Source organism: Diabrotica virgifera, chromosome 1 (genome assembly GCF_917563875.1).
Source record: "Diabrotica virgifera virgifera chromosome 1, PGI_DIABVI_V3a".
Classification (NCBI taxonomy): Eukaryota; Metazoa; Arthropoda; class Insecta; order Coleoptera; family Chrysomelidae; genus Diabrotica; species Diabrotica virgifera.
In genome coordinates, this window is record NC_065443.1 from 66503335 (window position 1) to 66521884 (window position 18550).

At 35.9% G+C, this 18550-nt stretch overlaps 1 protein-coding gene across 5 annotated transcripts in view; it reads right to left on the reverse strand.

Moving 5' to 3' along the window:
- Nucleotides 1-18550, reverse strand: part of LOC126888583 (ubiquitin-like-conjugating enzyme ATG10) — a 265785-nt gene that overhangs the window by 65178 nt on the left and 182057 nt on the right. The window contains exon 1 of one of the 5 annotated variants that reach the window (XM_050656937.1): nt 15736-15849. The exons of the other annotated variants lie outside the window; for them this stretch is intronic. Coding sequence (XP_050512894.1) covers nt 15736-15761 — 26 coding nt within the window. The 5' untranslated portion in view covers nt 15762-15849. Of the gene's footprint in view, nt 1-15735; nt 15850-18550 lie in introns of those variants that run through there. 5 annotated transcript variants of the gene reach the window in all.

Below are 18550 nucleotides of genomic sequence, written 5' to 3' on the forward strand. Positions count from 1 at the left end.
TAACTCATGACCCCCCTTTTTAATGATTTTCTTTTTAAATTCCATGTTATTCCTAGATTTTTAAAAGTTAGCTCTCAAAGTTTATTTACGAATGTATTCAAATCAGTATTACTATGTAGCTCATTAATATCCGTGTACTCTCTAAATTCACTGTACAACTAATAAATAATTAGCTTTATAGGGGCAAAAGACAACACTTTTATCGGAGTTCCTATGCTTTCTTAACTGCATCATATAAATCTTGATACTTATTTTCTTGATTTCAATGCCATTTCTTTTAGTAAGTTTAAATAGATACAATGTACTAACTAAATAGAATAGAATATTTTATTTCTATTCATTCTTTTAGAATTTTTCCACACAGAGTATTCAGTAAATAAGTGAACAATTTAATATTTATTGCTTCCAAACTTTGTTCTGAAAAGAAGCGTTAATTTAAAGACATAGGACAATGTTTTATTGTTTGTTGTTCTGTATAAAACTAAAACGTCTAGCAATATTATTAAGGCTGTGATGATAAAAACGAAATGAAAAGTATGCGATAAAAGTAATATACAAATTTTTTCATTCTAAAATAGGGTATATTTTTTATAGTCGTGAACTTCAAACGACGTCGGATGTGCACTGATGGCCCCCTCCCCTGTCGTATACCGTCGTAATACGCAAAGTCCCCCTCCCCTTTTTTCAACGACGTAGTTTATGGATGCCCCCAAACTACCGACATGAATAGAGTTTTTGATGTCAAATCAGTACAACTCTACAGGGTGTGAATATTGCTACGAAATTTATAAAAAAAAACGTAATTATCTTTTAAACTACCCTGTATAATAATACAAGACCTCATATTTTAAGAAAGAAGACATCGAGGAGAATCCAAAAATGTAAAGGTATACAGGGTGTTCCATTTAAAAAAACGAAGTTATAAGCAACTTCCGGTATAAACGGAAGTAGAAAATAGATGAAAATATTTTCATTAAATAGTTCATTCACTCTTCAAAACCCCTTAATTCCAATATTCATGATTCAGTTACCTTTTAAGTTCTCGAGATATTTCTAATTGGCCCTTTATCTGCCTCATCCTATATATGTATTATAGACCAGGGCATTTAGCACAAAATGAATCGATTGTTATATACAGCACCTAGAGACTTGCAACTTTTTGCATTGTGTTCAGGATGACGCCAGGAAAAAAGTCTACTATACAAAAATGAGTGGAAATTCATAATGGCACTTTAAACTGCATAAAATGCATCTCAAAGTGCAAAGCACAAGGGGCAAATTTTGTTATTCCGGAGGTTTTTAGGATCACTAAACACGAATACGACATTAAAACACCCCCCGGAGCACCTGGTGACCAGGGTCACTAAAAGGGACGTCAGCTTCTGGAGTTTCCAGGGGTTTCGGCATTACATTGATCCAAATGGATTTCTCGGGGGGTTTTGGGGTCGCTAAACACGAATATGTCATCAGAACCGGCCCCCGAAGTACCTGGTACCCAGGGTCGCTGCAAGAGACGTCATCTACTGGAGTTTCGAGGGTTTTCGGTATTAAATTGTTACAAATAGATTATTCATGGATTTTTGGGGTTGCTGAATACGAATACGCCATCATAACCGACCGTCGAAGCCCCTGGTGCCCTGGGTGACTACTAAGGCATGTCATCTTCTGGAATTTCGGGGGTATTTGGGACTAATTTATGCAGATTACTCAGGGGTTTTTAGGATCGCTGAACAGGAAAACGCTATCAGAACCAACCTAGGATGACTACTAAGGCACGTCATCTTCTGGAGTTTCGAGAGTTTTCGGCATTAAATTGATACAAACCGATTACTCATTGGTTTTTGGGGTTTACTTTTGTTGTTTAATGCAAACGGATTACGCGTAGGTTTTTGGGCTTGCTGAACGCGAATACGACCTCAAATTCTACCCAGGGAGCACCTGGTGCCTAAGACACGTCATCTTCTGGGGTTTTGAGAGATTTAGGTACTAAATTGATGCAAACGGTTTAGTGATGGGTTTTTGGGGTTGCCGAATAAGAATACACCGTTAGACCTGACCCACGAAGGAGCACCTTGTGCCTAAGGCACGTCATTTTCTGTAATTTTATGATACTCATGAATTTTTGGGGTTACTGAATCCGAATATAAAATCACATCCGACTCTCAAAGTTTTTTTCCTTTATTTCAAGATCGATTTACAACATTCTAATTTGATAGTGTTAATATTATGCGTTGAGGTTGTTATGCATCATCCGGGACACCAGATAATCCAGAGGCCTCCATAGAAATCATATTAGTATTCAGCAACCCTAAAGAACCGAAAAAAATCCGTCTGCATCATATTAGTGCCGAAAACATTCGAAAATCCAGAAGATTGACGTGCCTTAGTAATGACTCCGAGCACTATGTGCTCCGTGGTGATTTCTGATGACGTATTCGTGTTCAGGAAACCCAAAAACCCATGAGTTATCCGTTTGCATCAATTTAGTACCGAAAATTCTCGAAACTCAAGAAGATAGCGTGCCGTGACGTGCCTTAGATGCCAGGTGCTCCGTTAGTCGGATCTGATGGTGTATTCACACTCAGCGATCTCAAAAACCTATGTAATTCGTTTGCATCAATTGAATGCCGAAAACCCTTGAAACTCCAGAAAATGACGTGCCTTAGTAGTGACGCTGGGCCCCAGGTACTCCGGAGATCGGTTTTGACGGCATATTCGTGTTTAGCGACCCTAAAAACCCCAAGTAATCCGTTTGACCACCAAAAATCCTCGGGCACCAGGTGATGTCGTATTCGTGTTCAGTAACCCCAAAAACCCACCGAATAACAAAATTTGGCTCGTAGTATACTGATTTTGACATGTTTATGCACTTTTGGATGCATGTTATGCACTTTAAAGTGCAATAATTATGCATTTACACCCATTTTTGTATAGTAGACTTTTTTCCTGACGTCATCCTGAACAGAAGTCCCGACGAACTTTTCGTATTCAGCAACCCCAAAAATCCATGAATAATCCATTTGTATCAATTTAATAGCGAAAACCCACGAAACTCCAGAAGATGACGTACCAGGTACTTCGGGGGCCGGTTCTGATGACATATTCGTGTTTAGCGAGCCCAAAACCCCCCGAGAAATCCATTTGCATCAATTTAATGCCGAAACCCCTGGAAACTCCAGAAGTTGACGTCCCTTTTAGTGACCCTGGTCACCAAGTGCTCCTGGGGGTGTTTTAATGTCGTATTCGTGTTTAGTGATCCTAAAAGCCCCCGGAATAACAAAAGTTGCCCCTTGTGCTTTGCACATTGGGATGCATTTTATGCAGTTTAAAGTGCCATTATGAATTTCCACTCATTTTTGTATAGTACTAGTAGACTTTTTTCATGGCGTCATCCTGAACACAATGCAAAAAGTTGCAAGTCTCTAGGTGCTGTATTTAAAAATCGATTTATTAGGGTGTTTTTAGTGCTAAATGTCATGGTAAATAGCTTTTGCCATTCGTATGTACCATCAAAACAATTCTGGTGAAGTGACAGTATCTACAAAGTCTCAAATTAACAAGAAAATTATGATAATTACAATTCTTAGAGCGAAATTATTCTCAGAATTTGTCAGTTTACCGTAACTTGCAGACACGAAAAGTGTTTGCATTTTGCATATCATCGCGACTATGACTGCTACGCAACGTTGTCAACTCCGAATTATTACCGAAGGTTCTGTTATAAATAAAATACCCACATGTTTCCGCTTAAAAATGAATATAAAAGTTTTATAATAAAGTGGGTTTTTCTCCTTGGTCGAGTATTCTAGTTATCCATTGATTTGCGGTCAAGTTGTTTTTTCCTATCAGTGTTGTGCGTCTTTCTAAAAACCTTTTTCTTTTTCAAACTGCCTTGTGACATTGAAGTCAGGTATCACTCTGATACTCCTAGTCTACCTGTTCTTCACTAAGCAAAATATTGTGAAGATATAATACTCACGCACAAAAGTATTGCATATAACATGTGAAGTAAAATTTCTTGTGCTGCTATCCTTTACTCCCCAATGTTATACGGATAGGATTTCTTTTCCTAATGCGATGTTTTATAGTGTCGTATAAATGCTCGCTAACTTTGGTTTTCTCTGAAAACCAAAGTTAGGGATGTTAGACAAGAAGTTGCAAAGTTGAAATGGAGATTTGCCGGACACACTATAAGACAAAAGGAAGACCGATGGAACAAAATTCTCATAAATTGGAGACCGTGGCAATATAAACGAAGCAGAGGAAGACCACAAATGAGATGGGCAGATGATGTCAAGAAGCACGTGGGCTCTAGGTGGATAACTGTAGCGACAGACAGAGAAGAATGGAAAAGGATTGGGGAGGCCTATGTCCAAAGATGGACCGAAGAAGGCTAATTAGATAGATAGATAAATGCTCGATCGGATTTAAATCTGATAAGGCCTATGCTATAAGGTAGCCATACAATTTTTAATTGGATCTCAATAAGGTAAATAGGTACCTACTCACTATTCTAGCGACCTGAAAACGTGCATTATCGTTCATTAGCATAAATCTATCATATTCAATATGGCTGGCAAATGGCAAAACATGATCTTCTACAATGTTTTAAATGTGCATGTCATTCACCCAATCACCTCCACAACTTCGGTATATTAGCAGTGTTCGCGCAGTACATTTCGAACGTATTTAGAGTAAGTTCGGGATTAGTTTCCAATGCGCAGGCGTCAACGTAAACTTATCCTGGACATGCTCAGGATTTTTCGCTCCGCGAACAATTTTCGGATTCGTAATGTAATGACGGATTGCATACATTAAGGTTAGAGAAGGAAGCCTTTTATTGTCCCTTTCTTATTTCGAAATCATTGTCAAATCAATGTCAAAAAAAATGCAAATGCAACAAATTTTTATTTATTGTATGTCAACAAAGAGAAAGAGAATAAAAGCAACAGGCAAAGGATTAACTTTCTATTCATCAATGCTTTTCTTATAGACTAAGAGCCGCTATAGGTGAAATTTCTTAATCATTTTAGGCACGATGGGACCCTATAACTTAAATAGTAGAACCTAAAAGAAAACGTTTGAACACTGTGCCGTCACTTTTCAGTGGCACATGCGTCGACAGTGGCGCATCAAACTTTCCACTTCTGGACGGGATAAATAAATTAAAAGTTACCCTCCCTTACTAACAGAATTAATTTTTTTTATTTTTTTAAGTTCTATGTGATTAACACATAAAATTCAGCGTAATTTTAACCCACCACCCCCTTCCCCCTACCCCCACCATCAAAAACTTCATTTTTCGTTTTTATTTTTTTTTGGTGGGATGCAATCAATTTTAAAATTTCAAAAAATTCACAAGCATAGCTCAGGATTTTATAAAACATGCTTATTTTTTATAGACCCATAGGCAGAGTGTACATTGTACATAACCTCAAAAAATTAAAAAACAATTTTTTTTTCAAAAAAGCGTATAACTTTTTTTGAGGATTAGCTACAGGTCTAATTTTTTCTTAATTTTGTGTGTTTTATCAAACACTATATTTTTAATTTTTTTCAGATTTTTCTGTAAGGCTACCCACCTTCAAAAATCCGAAAAACTGTTTTTTGGGGGGTTTTGGGGGATTTCCCCTATTTTATGGACTTCATAATATATCAAATCAATTTTGATTTTATAGGTTATATGTAAATTGAAGTAAGTGAGTCCTTTAGAATATTTAAAAATCAGAAAAACACGTTCAAACCCCCCAAATCCCCCTTCAGTTTTTTGGATTTTTAAAGGTGACCAGCGTTATATAAAAATCTAAAAAAAAAATAGAAATATAGTGTTTGATAAAATACACAAGACTAAGAAAAAATTAGATCTGCAGCTATCCCCAAAAAAAAGTTATATACTTACTTTTTTCCAAAAAAAAAAATTTAAAAATTTTTTGAGGTTATGTACACTTAACCTACAGGTCTATAAAAAATATAAAAGCCTTAACTATGCTTGTGAATTTTTTGAAATTGTAAAATTGATTGCATCCCACAAAAAAAATAAAATCGAAAAATAAAGTTTTTGATGGTGGGGGCAGGGAGAAGGGGGTGGTGGGTTAAAATTACGATTAATCTTATGTCTTAGTCACATAGAACTTAAAAAAATGAAAAAAATTAAATTCTGGTAATAAGGGGGGTATTTTTTAATTTATGTATCCCGTCCATAAGTGGAAAGTTTGATGCGCCACTGTCGACGCATGTGCCACTGAAAAGTGACGGCACAGTGCTCAAACGTTTTCTTTTAGGTTCTACTATTTAACTTATAGGATCCCGTCGTGCCTAAAATGATTAAGAAATTTCACCTATAGCGGCTCCTAGTCTATTAGAAGTTAGAAATTTGATTAGCGTCTTTCTTTATTATTTCCACATTTTTGTAGAGAGTAAAAGATTGTTATGTATTATGTACTTGGAAATGGCAGCTTGATATTTAGATATAAAAATTACCTTTAACTTCCTGGGGGTTTAACATTATCTGAAGGAAGGAATAATTTAGTAAAGCAATCATTTCCAATTTTGATATAATATATTATGTATTGAATTTGATAGGTTGTGGCATTGTGTTGTGGTTTATTAAACCACAAAAATAATGAAATATAACAAGACACAAGAAATAGTTTCAGAATAAGTTTGATGTGTTGTTTATGTTTCATTATATTCAATAAGAGACTAATTTAACTCATAAATTAAACTGAAAAATAAACCACAAGAATATGTAGGTACTTATATAAGCTCATCTAGATAGAAGAAATTAAGTAAAAACAGAGTACAATTTATTGTAATACATACTACCGTAATAGATAATTATCGAATATCGAATGAAAATAGTACTAGAAAAGGTACCTACTTATTTATAAACATACTAATGGAAAACATTGACAAACACAAGTAAAAAAGCTTTAATATAAAAAATATTAAAATTTGTTTGAAGAATATTTAAATGATACAACACTTTACATAATTTTAAAACTTTAAAATCCAGAATCTACATATCTACAAGTTGTTTAACAAAACAATATTTTAGGTTAAGAATTGGAAGGAGTAAGAACAGAATGTCAAGAAATTCTTCCCAAATATTTTGTGCGCCTGTGCGAACTTAAAATCCAAAACAAAATCCTCGAACGTCGAGAGCGTATCCCGGACACGTTCAGGATCTTTTTTCTGTACTGCGCGAACACCGAATTAAAAATCCGGAGGGTGTTCAGAGGGAAAGATTTGAACTCCGCGAACGCTCGATTTTGTAATGCGCAGGCTCTGGGTATACCCAGGACGTACAGCGCGATCAAAACTATTCTTTCCAAGAAATACCACTCCATAGCACTAAGCCTCCACCACCAAAATTAACGCTCAAGATAAGGTTACATCTGTCATTCTGTTCACCATATGGAAGCGAGATTGAGAAAACTTCGTCTACAGAAGAGTTGGCGAACGCCCGAACGGTATGTCAATTGTAATGTCATACAGAGCGTTATTGCTATGAAACTACATACCGAACGTGTGGAGGTGATTGGGCGAACGCCAACTAGCATCTACATATATTTTAGAAAGATCATATTATTTTGCCATTTGCCAGCCATATTGGATATGACAGATTTGTGCTAATGCACGATAACGCTACTCCTTGTGTCGCAAGAATAGTGCATACTTACCTTAAAGAGAATAAATTTAAAAATTATATTGGCTACCATATAGCCCATATTTAATTTAAATCCGATCGAGCATTTAATTAGCACTTTAAAAGGAAATTCGGAAAAGAAATCCTATTCCTATGATATTGGGGGGACTAAGAACTGTAGAACAAAAATTTTCACTTCACATGATAATTTCAAAATATTATGCCATATTTTTGTCTGTGAGTGTATATACAGTATGATGCAAATCTATGAAATAAATACGTTACTTCAGAAACAGACGACTTTAAAAAAAATTTTTTGACCTGATCAACATTTTTTCATAATATAATAACATGGAATTTCTTACATTTGCCAACTAAAATATTATACATTTTTAAAATGAATATTTCAAAAATTTTTAAATGGTGTGTCACATAAAAAAATTTCTCATTTAAAAAAGCGAATATATGAAATTATGTGTGAGTGACCACGGTTCAGTCCCGTATGTTAAAACTGGTCTTACTAATGTTCTATGCATGGTCAGTCTTATTGTTCGTGGAAATTTTGAAGCCATTTGCCTTTTCCAGAGCACACTAGTTCGCTCCCGTGGTCAAAAAACCCTTTTAATTATATACCAGTTCGCTCCCATGGTTAAGCGGATTAAATATTTATCTACTAGGTTCTAGTAGAATTATTAATATCGGCAAAATTGATAGGAAATATTGTGATTTTTGTGGTTTATATAGAAATTATATAATTTTTTTTTATTTAGCGTATGGCTTAAGTATATTACAGAATATATTTAAATTTATGCATTATACAATGCATCACAAACAGATGTCCAATTTTTTTACATAATCGATTGACCCTTCGGTTGCCATTACAAAGTCTATAGGGTCGCCTGTGTATGCTATGCGTGGGCAGTCCTGAACAATGTGACTGATCGTCTGTCTTGCAGCGCCGCAGTCACAAGAAGGCGAGGGGAGTTTACCCCATCTGTGGAGGGAGTCGGCGCATCTTCCACAGTGTGTTCGAATTCGATTAAGGGCTGCCCAAATCTTACGGGGACGTTCAAATTCGCCAGGTTTCCCTATGATGTCCGGTAGACTATGATAATGCGGATCTGTCCTACTTTCCCAATCTTCTCTCCATCGGGTATTTAAGTCAAAGTTGGATTGCTGCAGCGCTTGAGCAGATTGTAGAGGGGGTAACCTGGATCGGAGACGGTTTCCAAGAATATCGGGGATGTCGTTGTGGACTAGAAGCTGGCGACTGTCCATTATTTTGTTATATTCTTTAACCAATGCATGTTCGCGGCGTAGGTTGGGTGGTGCTATATTACTAAGGGTAGGTAGCCACATTGTAGGGGTGGGCTTAATTGTGCCTGTTATCATACGCATAGTACGGTTTAGTTATGTGTCGACCAGGTGGGTATGCCTGCTATTTAGCCACACTGGAGCACAGTATTCTGCCACCGGATATATCAGGCCAAGAGCAGAGGATCTTAATGTTGATGCTGTGGACCCCCATGTAGTGCCGCAGAGTTTCTGTATTATATTGTTGCGTGTTTTCAATTTTGCTGCTGTTTTCGTCAGGTGTTCTCTGAATGTGAGCGTTCTGTCTAGAGTAACCCCAAGGTATTTCGGGTATTTATTGTGTTTTAACAGCTTGTTATTAAAATACACTCGCAATTCTCTGTTTGCCAACTTGTTGTTTAGCTTTTCTAATAGTTTATATACCATGCTGAGTAGAGCTATGGGGCGGTAGTTTTCTGGCTTATCGTTTGATTTGCCCGGTTTCGGAATTGCAATTATCTTTGTTCGCTTAAGTGAGAAAGGAATGTTACCTGACTGAAGTATATCATTAAAGAACATTGCAAGCCACTGTTTCGTGTATGCAACACTGTGTATCAAGAACTCTGGATGGATACCATCAAAGCCAGGTGCTTTACCTGATTTCATTTCTTTCAGCGCATGTGTGATTTCAGAAATAAGTATTCTTGCTGAATATTCGGAGTTCGTTCTGTTCATTTGTTTTAATGCCCTTAAGTCTCTTTTCACGTTGGTAGTATGTGTTCGATCTCGTGGAGCTCTGGATAGAGATACTATATGGGAGGCAACCTTGTTAGGAGACATTTTAGACTCTCTGGATTCCAGCTGGTTAGCTCCTCCAATTTTCCGCAACAAGGACCATGCCTGCCGGCTTGATTTTTTGAAGTCAAGGTTTTCGACAGTCTTTATCCATTTTTGGCGTCTAGCTGTATCGATGTTGTGTAAAAGCTCATCGGCTTATTTATTGTGTTTTAACAGCTTGTTATTAAAATACACTCGCAATTCTCTGTTTGCCAACTTGTTGTTTAGCTTTTCTAATAGTTTATATACCATGCTGAGTAGAGCTATGGGGCGGTAGTTTTCTGGCTTATCGTTTGATTTGCCCGGTTTCGGAATTGCAATTATCTTTGTTCGCTTAAGTGAGAAAGGAATGTTACCTGACTGAAGTATATCATTAAAGAACATTGCAAGCCACTGTTTCGTGTATGCACCACTGTGTATCAAGAACTCTGGATGGATACCATCAAAGCCAGGTGCTTTACCTGATTTCATTTCTTTCAGCGCATGTGTGATTTCAGAAATAAGTATTCTTGCTGAATATTCGGAGTTCGTTCTGTTCATTTGTTTTAATGCCCTTAAGTCTCTTTTCACGTTGGTAGTATGTGTTCGATCTCGTGGAGCTCTGGATAGAGATACTATATGGGAGGCAACCTTGTTAGGAGACATTTTAGACTCTCTGGATTCCAGCTGGTTAGCTCCTCCAATTTTCCGCAACAAGGACCATGCCTGCCGGCTTGATTTTTTGAAGTCAAGGTTTTCGACAGTCTTTATCCATTTTTGGCGTCTAGCTGTATCGATGTTGTGTAAAAGCTCATCGGCTATTTCTCGGTCACCACTTTCGAGAAACTTCGTGTATAAGTCTTCACATGTTTCAGTCCATCCAGGCACATATTCTTTGCGATACCCCCTAGGGATGGTTTTCTTGGAAGTGCTTATTACTGCGCCCACAAACCTCTCATAATGTTTGCTGGTTGGAGGGACCCAGCTCAAGGTCCGGTCTAGTTGTTCAGAGAACTTCTTCCAGTTTGCTTTTCTAAGATTCCACCTGGGTCGAGGATATGATCTAATTATTGGAATTGATATTCCGATGGTGATAAGCACCGGACGATGTTGAGTATGTGGGAAGTCTGCAAGAACACTTCTCGCAGTTGTTAGTGGTCTGTCATTGGTATCTTTTGAGACAAAACATAGGTCTGGGTTATATTCTTTTCTCCATGCAGCCGATTTAAATGTTCCTCTGTCTTTGGCATCAAAAACTAGATATGTGTTTTGCTCTTCGGACCATTCTACTAGTGCCTCCCCATTTTCATCATTCGTGGTGTACTTCCACATTTCGTGGTGGCTGTTGAAGTCGCCGATGTATATAGTAGGATGTGGATGAGTCTTTAGCACTTCTGGGTTCCATGTAGTGGCTGGAGGTTTGTATATGTTAACTACGGTAATATCTCCAATCTTGGTGACTACTTCATGTATATTATTTTCATTGGAAGCAGAAAGTAGGAAACCATTTTCTATATTGCAGCGAATGTAGGTTGCGACGCCGTAATGTTTATCATAGGTGGCTCCCAGTAAATTGTAGCCAGGTATCTTTCCCCTTAAATCAAGCTGGACTTTGTCTTCAGTATGGGTCTCTTGTATGGCAACCAGGTCAATGTCGTTATCGTGTAGGATTTTTTGCAACACTTGGCATTTTGCCTGGCTTATGCCCTCGATGTTAAGGTGACAGACTCGGATACACGGTCCGAGATCTCTAGTCAGTTGGTTCTGAGAAGAACCTTTATTTGTTCCCATCGTATGTTTACGTATAGATAAGATTTCTGTTTGTGATCTGTGATGTTGGCAGGATATTGTTTTTGTTTTTCGTTCGTCTGCCGCCAAATTTTTGCTAGTTCATTTAGCGTTACCCAGGGTGCACCACATGGAGGCGAACTAGCATTACACCCCGAAATTATATAAAATATTGTTTGTTACATATTTATACATGGTGTTTCATTAATAATTGTCCATATAGTAACTGGACCAACCTTAGCACAAAATACGAAGATTTAACCTAAAACACTTAAATAAAATGTGGTTCCTTACTGAGTTACAGGGTGTTTTATCTAAAATAGTAAAAACTATTTTTGCTCAGCATTTTAAAACTACTCGACGTATCCTTTTCATACTTAGCAGAAAGTGCGACTACTAGACATCCTACTAAATTATGATAAACAAACGTTTCTAGCTACTACCATAGGCGTACGACAGGGGACGGTGAATGGTTGACCCTTCTCAAATTCTACGCCACTGGAGGAATTACTATTTTAGTGCCATTTTTAGATTCTCCAATACTTTCTACGTAAATAATGTACTCTTCATTGGTAACGATAAAGTCATTAGTTTTCGAGATATTTGAAGTTAAATATAAAACGGCACAGTTATTTTGATTAATTTATGATAATATTATGATTCATATTATTATGATTAGAATTTAAAAATTATATGTACCCAGTACTTTAAAACTATTTGGCGTATCCTTATCATACTTGGCAGAAAGTATAGGTACTGTACATCCTACTAAATTAAGATAAATAAACGTTTCTAGCTGCTACCAGAGGCGTACGACAGGGGATAGTGGCTGGTTGACACTTCCCAAATTCTACGCCACTGATGAAATTGCTATTTTAGTGTAATTTTTTGATTTTGCAAAACTTTTTATGTAAATAATATACTCTTCATTCGTAACGATAAAATGATTAGTTTTCGAGATATTTCAAATTAAAAATGAAGCGACACAATACCTTAATCAAAATAACCGTGTCGTTTCATTTTTAACTTCAAAGATCTCGAAAACTAATGACTATCGTTACGAATGAAGAGTATATTATTTTCATAGAATATATTGGAGAATCCAAAAATTGAACTAAAATAGCAATTTCGTCAGTGGCGTAGAATTTGGAAAGGGTCAACCATTCACTTTCCCCCGTCGTACGCCTTTGGTAATAGCCACAAACGTTTGTTTAACATAATTTAGTAGTTTGCACAGCACCTATACTTCCTGCCAAGTATGAAAAGGATACGTTGAAAAGTTTTAAAATGCTGAGCAATAATAGTTTTTAAATTTTTAGATAAAACACTCTGTAACTCAATAAGGAACCACATTTTATTTAAGTGATTTAGGTTAAATCTTCGTATTTTGTGCTAAGGTTTCTCCAGTTACTATATGGACAATTATTAATGAAACACCCTGTATACGAGACAGTTGAATTAGATTATTTAGTATAATATTCACTTTATTTTGGTCCCTATTTTGAAAAATGTGAGTGATTGATTCAGAAATGTTATTAGAAATTTTGATTTCTTGGCCGGAGCGAATTTACCTCTGACCCTTTTCTTCAGGGGATTAAAATCTGACCGCGGGAGCGAACTAGTATATGCCCGCCTTTTCACTTTGATAACCGTAGTTATCATTTCCGTCAAATTGAACGTCTGTCAAATACTTCTTGGAAGAAACAGGATTTCATTAAGTGGCTAACAGACAGAAATATTAGTTTTCCAGAAAAAATCTATAAAAATTGAATAATTGTTACACAGTGTAAAATTAAATAAGCCTGCAGTCCAACGTTACACAGTGGATGAACTGGCAGAAACACTTGACATTGATGTTGTGCATCTTCCTCTCTACCATTGCAAACTTATCCCTATTAAACTGATAAGAGCACAAGTTAAAAGAAAAGATATATAATTTGACATGGACATAATACGACATCATACACGCATCGTTAGAAAGTTCCCTATTATCTACATGTGACCAAAACATGTGGAATTTGGACTAAATCTTGGATGTTGATAATACAGTGTCACCGGTAGTAATATCAGTAAATAATGAATCATCAAGTGAAGATAGTAATTCAGATACTTTCAGGTTTTCTGATCTTGGTGAGTAAACTGAATACATTGAATAGGGAACTTACATAAAATTTTATATTCGAAAAAAATGCTATAAATCACAACAGAACATAATTTAAAGCATTAAAGAAAAAAAAGTTTTTTTTGTCTTTCGTTTGGCCCCTGAAGACGATTAAAAATTCAACTTATACCAGCCACCCCAAAACGCGTCGTGACGTCACTGGGTTGTATGTTTACATTCTACACCAATAGGGAACTTGCATAAAATTTTAAATTCGAAAAAAATGGTATAAATCACAACAGAACATAATTTAAAGCATTAAAGAAAAAAAAGTTTTTTTTGTCTTTCGTTTCGCCTCTAAAGACGAATAAAATCGAGAGAAATTTCAAATTATAGCAGCCAGCCCAAAACGCGCCCTCATTGGTCGTGACGTTATATCATTATAGTATTTGATGTCCTCGCCATTAATTCATTAGGTTTGGCATTCGTTATGACACTCAGTTTTATAAATATTTTGATAGTTGCTATTTCTGCTTACCCGCAAGTAATCCGTTTACATCAATTTAATACCGAACGCCCTCGAAACTCCAGAAGATGACGTCTCCTGCAGTGGCCTGGGGCACCAGGTGATCCCAAGGTCTGTCCTGATGGCATTTTCGTGTTTAACCACCTCAAAAATCTCCCGAGTAGTCCAGTTACATCAATTTAGTACCCAAATCCCTCGAAACTCCAGACGATGACGTGCCTTTGTAGCGACCCTGGTCACCAGGTACTCCGGAGGTCAATTCTGATGGCATATTCGTATTTAGCGACCCTTAAAACGCGTGAGTAATCCGTTTGCATCGATTTAATGCCGAAAACCATCGAAACTCCAGAACATGACGTCTCTTGCCGTGACCTTGGGCACCAGTTGATCCGGGGGTCAGTTCTGATGGCGTAATCGTATTCAGTGACCCCAAAAACCCCCCAAATAATAAATTTTGTTCCTTAGTATACTGATTATGACTTTATTTTTATATTTATGCAATGTTGGATGTATTTTATGCACTTTACAATTCAATTATGCATTTCCACCCATTTTTGAATAGTAGACTTTTTTGCTGACGTCATCCTGAACATAATGCAAAAAACTGCAAGTTCTAGGTGCTGTATTTAAAAATCTATTTATTCGGGTGTTTTTAGTGCTAAATGCCCTGGTCTAATATTATTACAATGACATACGATAAATGTTATTATAAAATATAAAGATGTGACGTCAAAAGTGTTCGGGCGCTTTTTGGGTCGTTTGAAATGGTTTAAATACACAGAAGATTTTAAATTTCTACTTCTAAGTTATTAAGCGTTTTTGAGGCGTGAAATTTTGGAAATCTCATTTTTAAACAAAACAACATTATTATGTAATAAAAAATGTGTAATTATGGAAGTACAGTTAAAACTATTGTTTTTAAACTTCAATTAAATTCGTATTTTTACAATTAAAAACCAGTTTTTCATTCTAGTAAATAATTTTAACAAAAATGTTTTTAGTCCTGAGAGCTCTTCAAACCTTTTTACAGTAAATCATTTTAAGTTATATTTAGGTACAACCAATATGTTGTGAAAATTACAGTTATTTTCAAAGCTTTACATCTTGTAAAATTTTTGTAACCACAAAATATTTTTTCATGCAAAATATAAAATAAATAGGTATGTATATGATCAATCAATTTGTTTTCAGATCTTCAGGGTTTAAAATTGTTAAAAAAAATAATAATTTTACCCACAATTTTATTAAAAGTACGCTCGTCAGATTCATCAAAGGGATTAAGATAACAATCAGTTAATGTTGATAAAGGTCAGCTATTTTTATATTTCATAAATATCGGTGGGCAGCATAAAAGTCTTAAATTCATATTTTTAGAGGTTAGATTATTAAAATACATATTTTGTTTGAGCCGCCCGTGATGTACCTTTCCTTAAAATTTTGATTTATTACTCCGTCTCGATTGCGAAAAAATTATAAATGTGAATGCGAATGTCCAGTAAGTTTTTATATAAACACTAATTTATTTATAATGATTAAAATAGAATTACAGATAAAATTACTCACATGGCAACATTCCCTCCGTCTGACATTACCGGGCGTGGTTCTAATCCACGACATACGCTATGGAGAAATAGTATGCGCTAAGAAAGTTGAAAATAGTGATGTGAGTAGTGCAGAATTTCGACACCGTCTGTTTCGAGTAGAGATGGGAACAGTTCACACTGGTGTTCAATTCGTGATTTACGTATAATTATTTAAATTATCAATAGTGAAATTAGGATTGGGATGAGTTATGTAAATGATTTATATAAAAGATAATCGCAATAAACATTATAACTAATGGTTGCAAAAAGTTTACCTAGAGAAATATAAGTTGCTTCTTCTTCAAATGCTACATTATTTCCGAGAGGGAGAAGCAGAAGCAACTGCTCTAAACAGTTGTTTTGAGCTGCAACCATACCATTTTGCTTTGCATTATGAGCCGCAAGATGCCGGATTTTTCTCCCCGATTAATTCTTCGAATTATATCTGTCTGAGATATAAATTGCATAAAACTGATGACCCTCAACACTCTTGAAACAACTCCTCCAAAATATTGGTGGAGGAGTTCTGTCTGCTCGTGTGTGGATTCTCTAATTCTGTGAGATGATCAGGACTGAACAGAAGCTAAGGACAACTTAATTCCCGGTATCAGGCGAATTCAAGAGTTAGTTAGCTTTCTCTCGTTATGAGAGGCTCTCCCGAGAGACCAAAAACTATCAAACAACTTAGCCTCAATCATCCGGAAGCTAAGAAACTTCATCCCTTTACTGGTTATATTTCTATAGAAGAGAAGCGATTAAACACTAGTGAGTAAATTCGCAATAAAACTCAGCAAAGAACGGCGATCGAGTAGCAATGAAAAGGTTTAAGTATTTGTTGAAGCAACGTCTCAATCTTAAAAGGGGCTCGAAAACAGATGCTAAAACATACCTGGAAATTATAGACATAGATAAATGCTATACTCAAAATATTCTTAGCAATGTGAAAAACGCAGCGGACGAACTTTCGACACTAAATTGTGTTTGTACCAGAGGTAATCGAAGGGTCAAATTTTATTACAGGAAATTTCGACACCGCGCTATAATGCAGGTAAAAAAATAGCTGGGTAATTACTAGGGTTTTCCCAATATTTATGATCACTTGCATATAAATTTGTAGTACACGAATATTCATCATCATCATCATCAAGCCTTCTGCATCCAAAGTTGAACATAGGCCTCCTCTAATTTCTTCCAGTTTTGTCGATCTTGGGCTTTCTGCAACCAATTCCCAGCAATCCTTTTGACGTCGTCTGTCCATCGTGTAGGTGGTCTACCTCTACTTCTTCTGTCTTCTCTTGGTCTCCACACTGTAATTTTTTGGGTCCACCTCCCGTCCTTCATTCTGGCTACATGGCCCGCCCAACGAATATTATTCAGTTGTATTTTATTTCTTGTTTGACGTCTTGTTTGTATATGGAGTACATTTTCATACAGTACCAAATTTTTTCTCCAATTATTTACTGTATAATATATAACCATAATATTATGGCTTGGAAAATGGTCATTTTGTTCCTAGTCGATGACATACAAAAATTTATTTTGTTGACTAAATAAAAGTCAAAAAAGTCTAAAATTTTTGCAGCATTTCAATTAACATTAGAGTCAAATGAAATATTTGTGGACTTTGAAAAAGCCACTTGTGCTGTATTTGGTATGTGACCCAATGTAAAAATTCGCGGATGCCGTTTTCACATACCTACACCAAAACTGATGTAAAAAAATTATGTTTAAAAAAATTCAATCTTTAGGTTTTGTACAAGAAATTAGGAATACAAACTTAGAAATTGCAAAATAGTTAAGGCATACGTTTAATTTAACTTAACGAAGTTAAAGAATGCTTTGTTTATGATTTCATGTCATATAAACCTAAACACTTGATATATGTGCAGATTATTTACCGGAAAATTACATAATCGATAGCCTATTTCCACTACAGATACGGTCTAATCAGAATCCAGGTCTATTACGAGGACCACGAATGCCTGTGAACCCTTCCATTCGAGGTTTAATTCTTCTTTTTCCTAAACGCATCCTTTTTTAAGCTTATTGAAAAGTTTTAAGTGGACACTTATGTCTAATAAATAAATGGTAGATACCACCGTTAAAGCCGCACCTACATTGGATCCGTATTTCTCCGATCCGATCCGACGACGGTTTGAAAACAAACTCATGGTATTAGCTTTGATCGCGCTGTACTGTACGTCCTGGGTATACCCAGAGGGAGAACGCCTGCGCATTACAAAATCGAGCGTTCGCGGAGTTCAAATCTTTCCCTCTGAACACCCTTCGGATTTTTAATTCGGTGTTCGCGCAGTACAGAAAAAAGATCCTGAACGTGTCCGGGATACGCTCTCGACGTTCGAGGATTTTGTTTCGGATTTTAAGTTCGCACAGGCGCACAAAATATTTGGGAAGAATTTCTTGACATTCTGTTCTTACTCCTTCCAATTCTTAACCTAAAATATTGTTTTGTTGAACAACTTATAGAGATGTAGATTCTGGATTTTAAAGTTTTAAAATTATGTAAAGTGTTGTATCATTTAAATATTCTTCAAACAAATTTTAATATTTTTTATATTAAAGCTTTTTTAGTTGTTTTTGTCAATGTTTTCCATTTAGTATGTTTATAAATAAGTAGGTACTATTTCTAGTATTATTATCTTACTACTTTTCATTCGATATTCGATAATTATCTATTACGGTAGTATTACAATAAATTGTACTCTGTTTTTACTTTAGATGAGCTTATAAGTAAAAGTGTTTTTTTTAACCTACATATTCTCGTGGTTCATTTT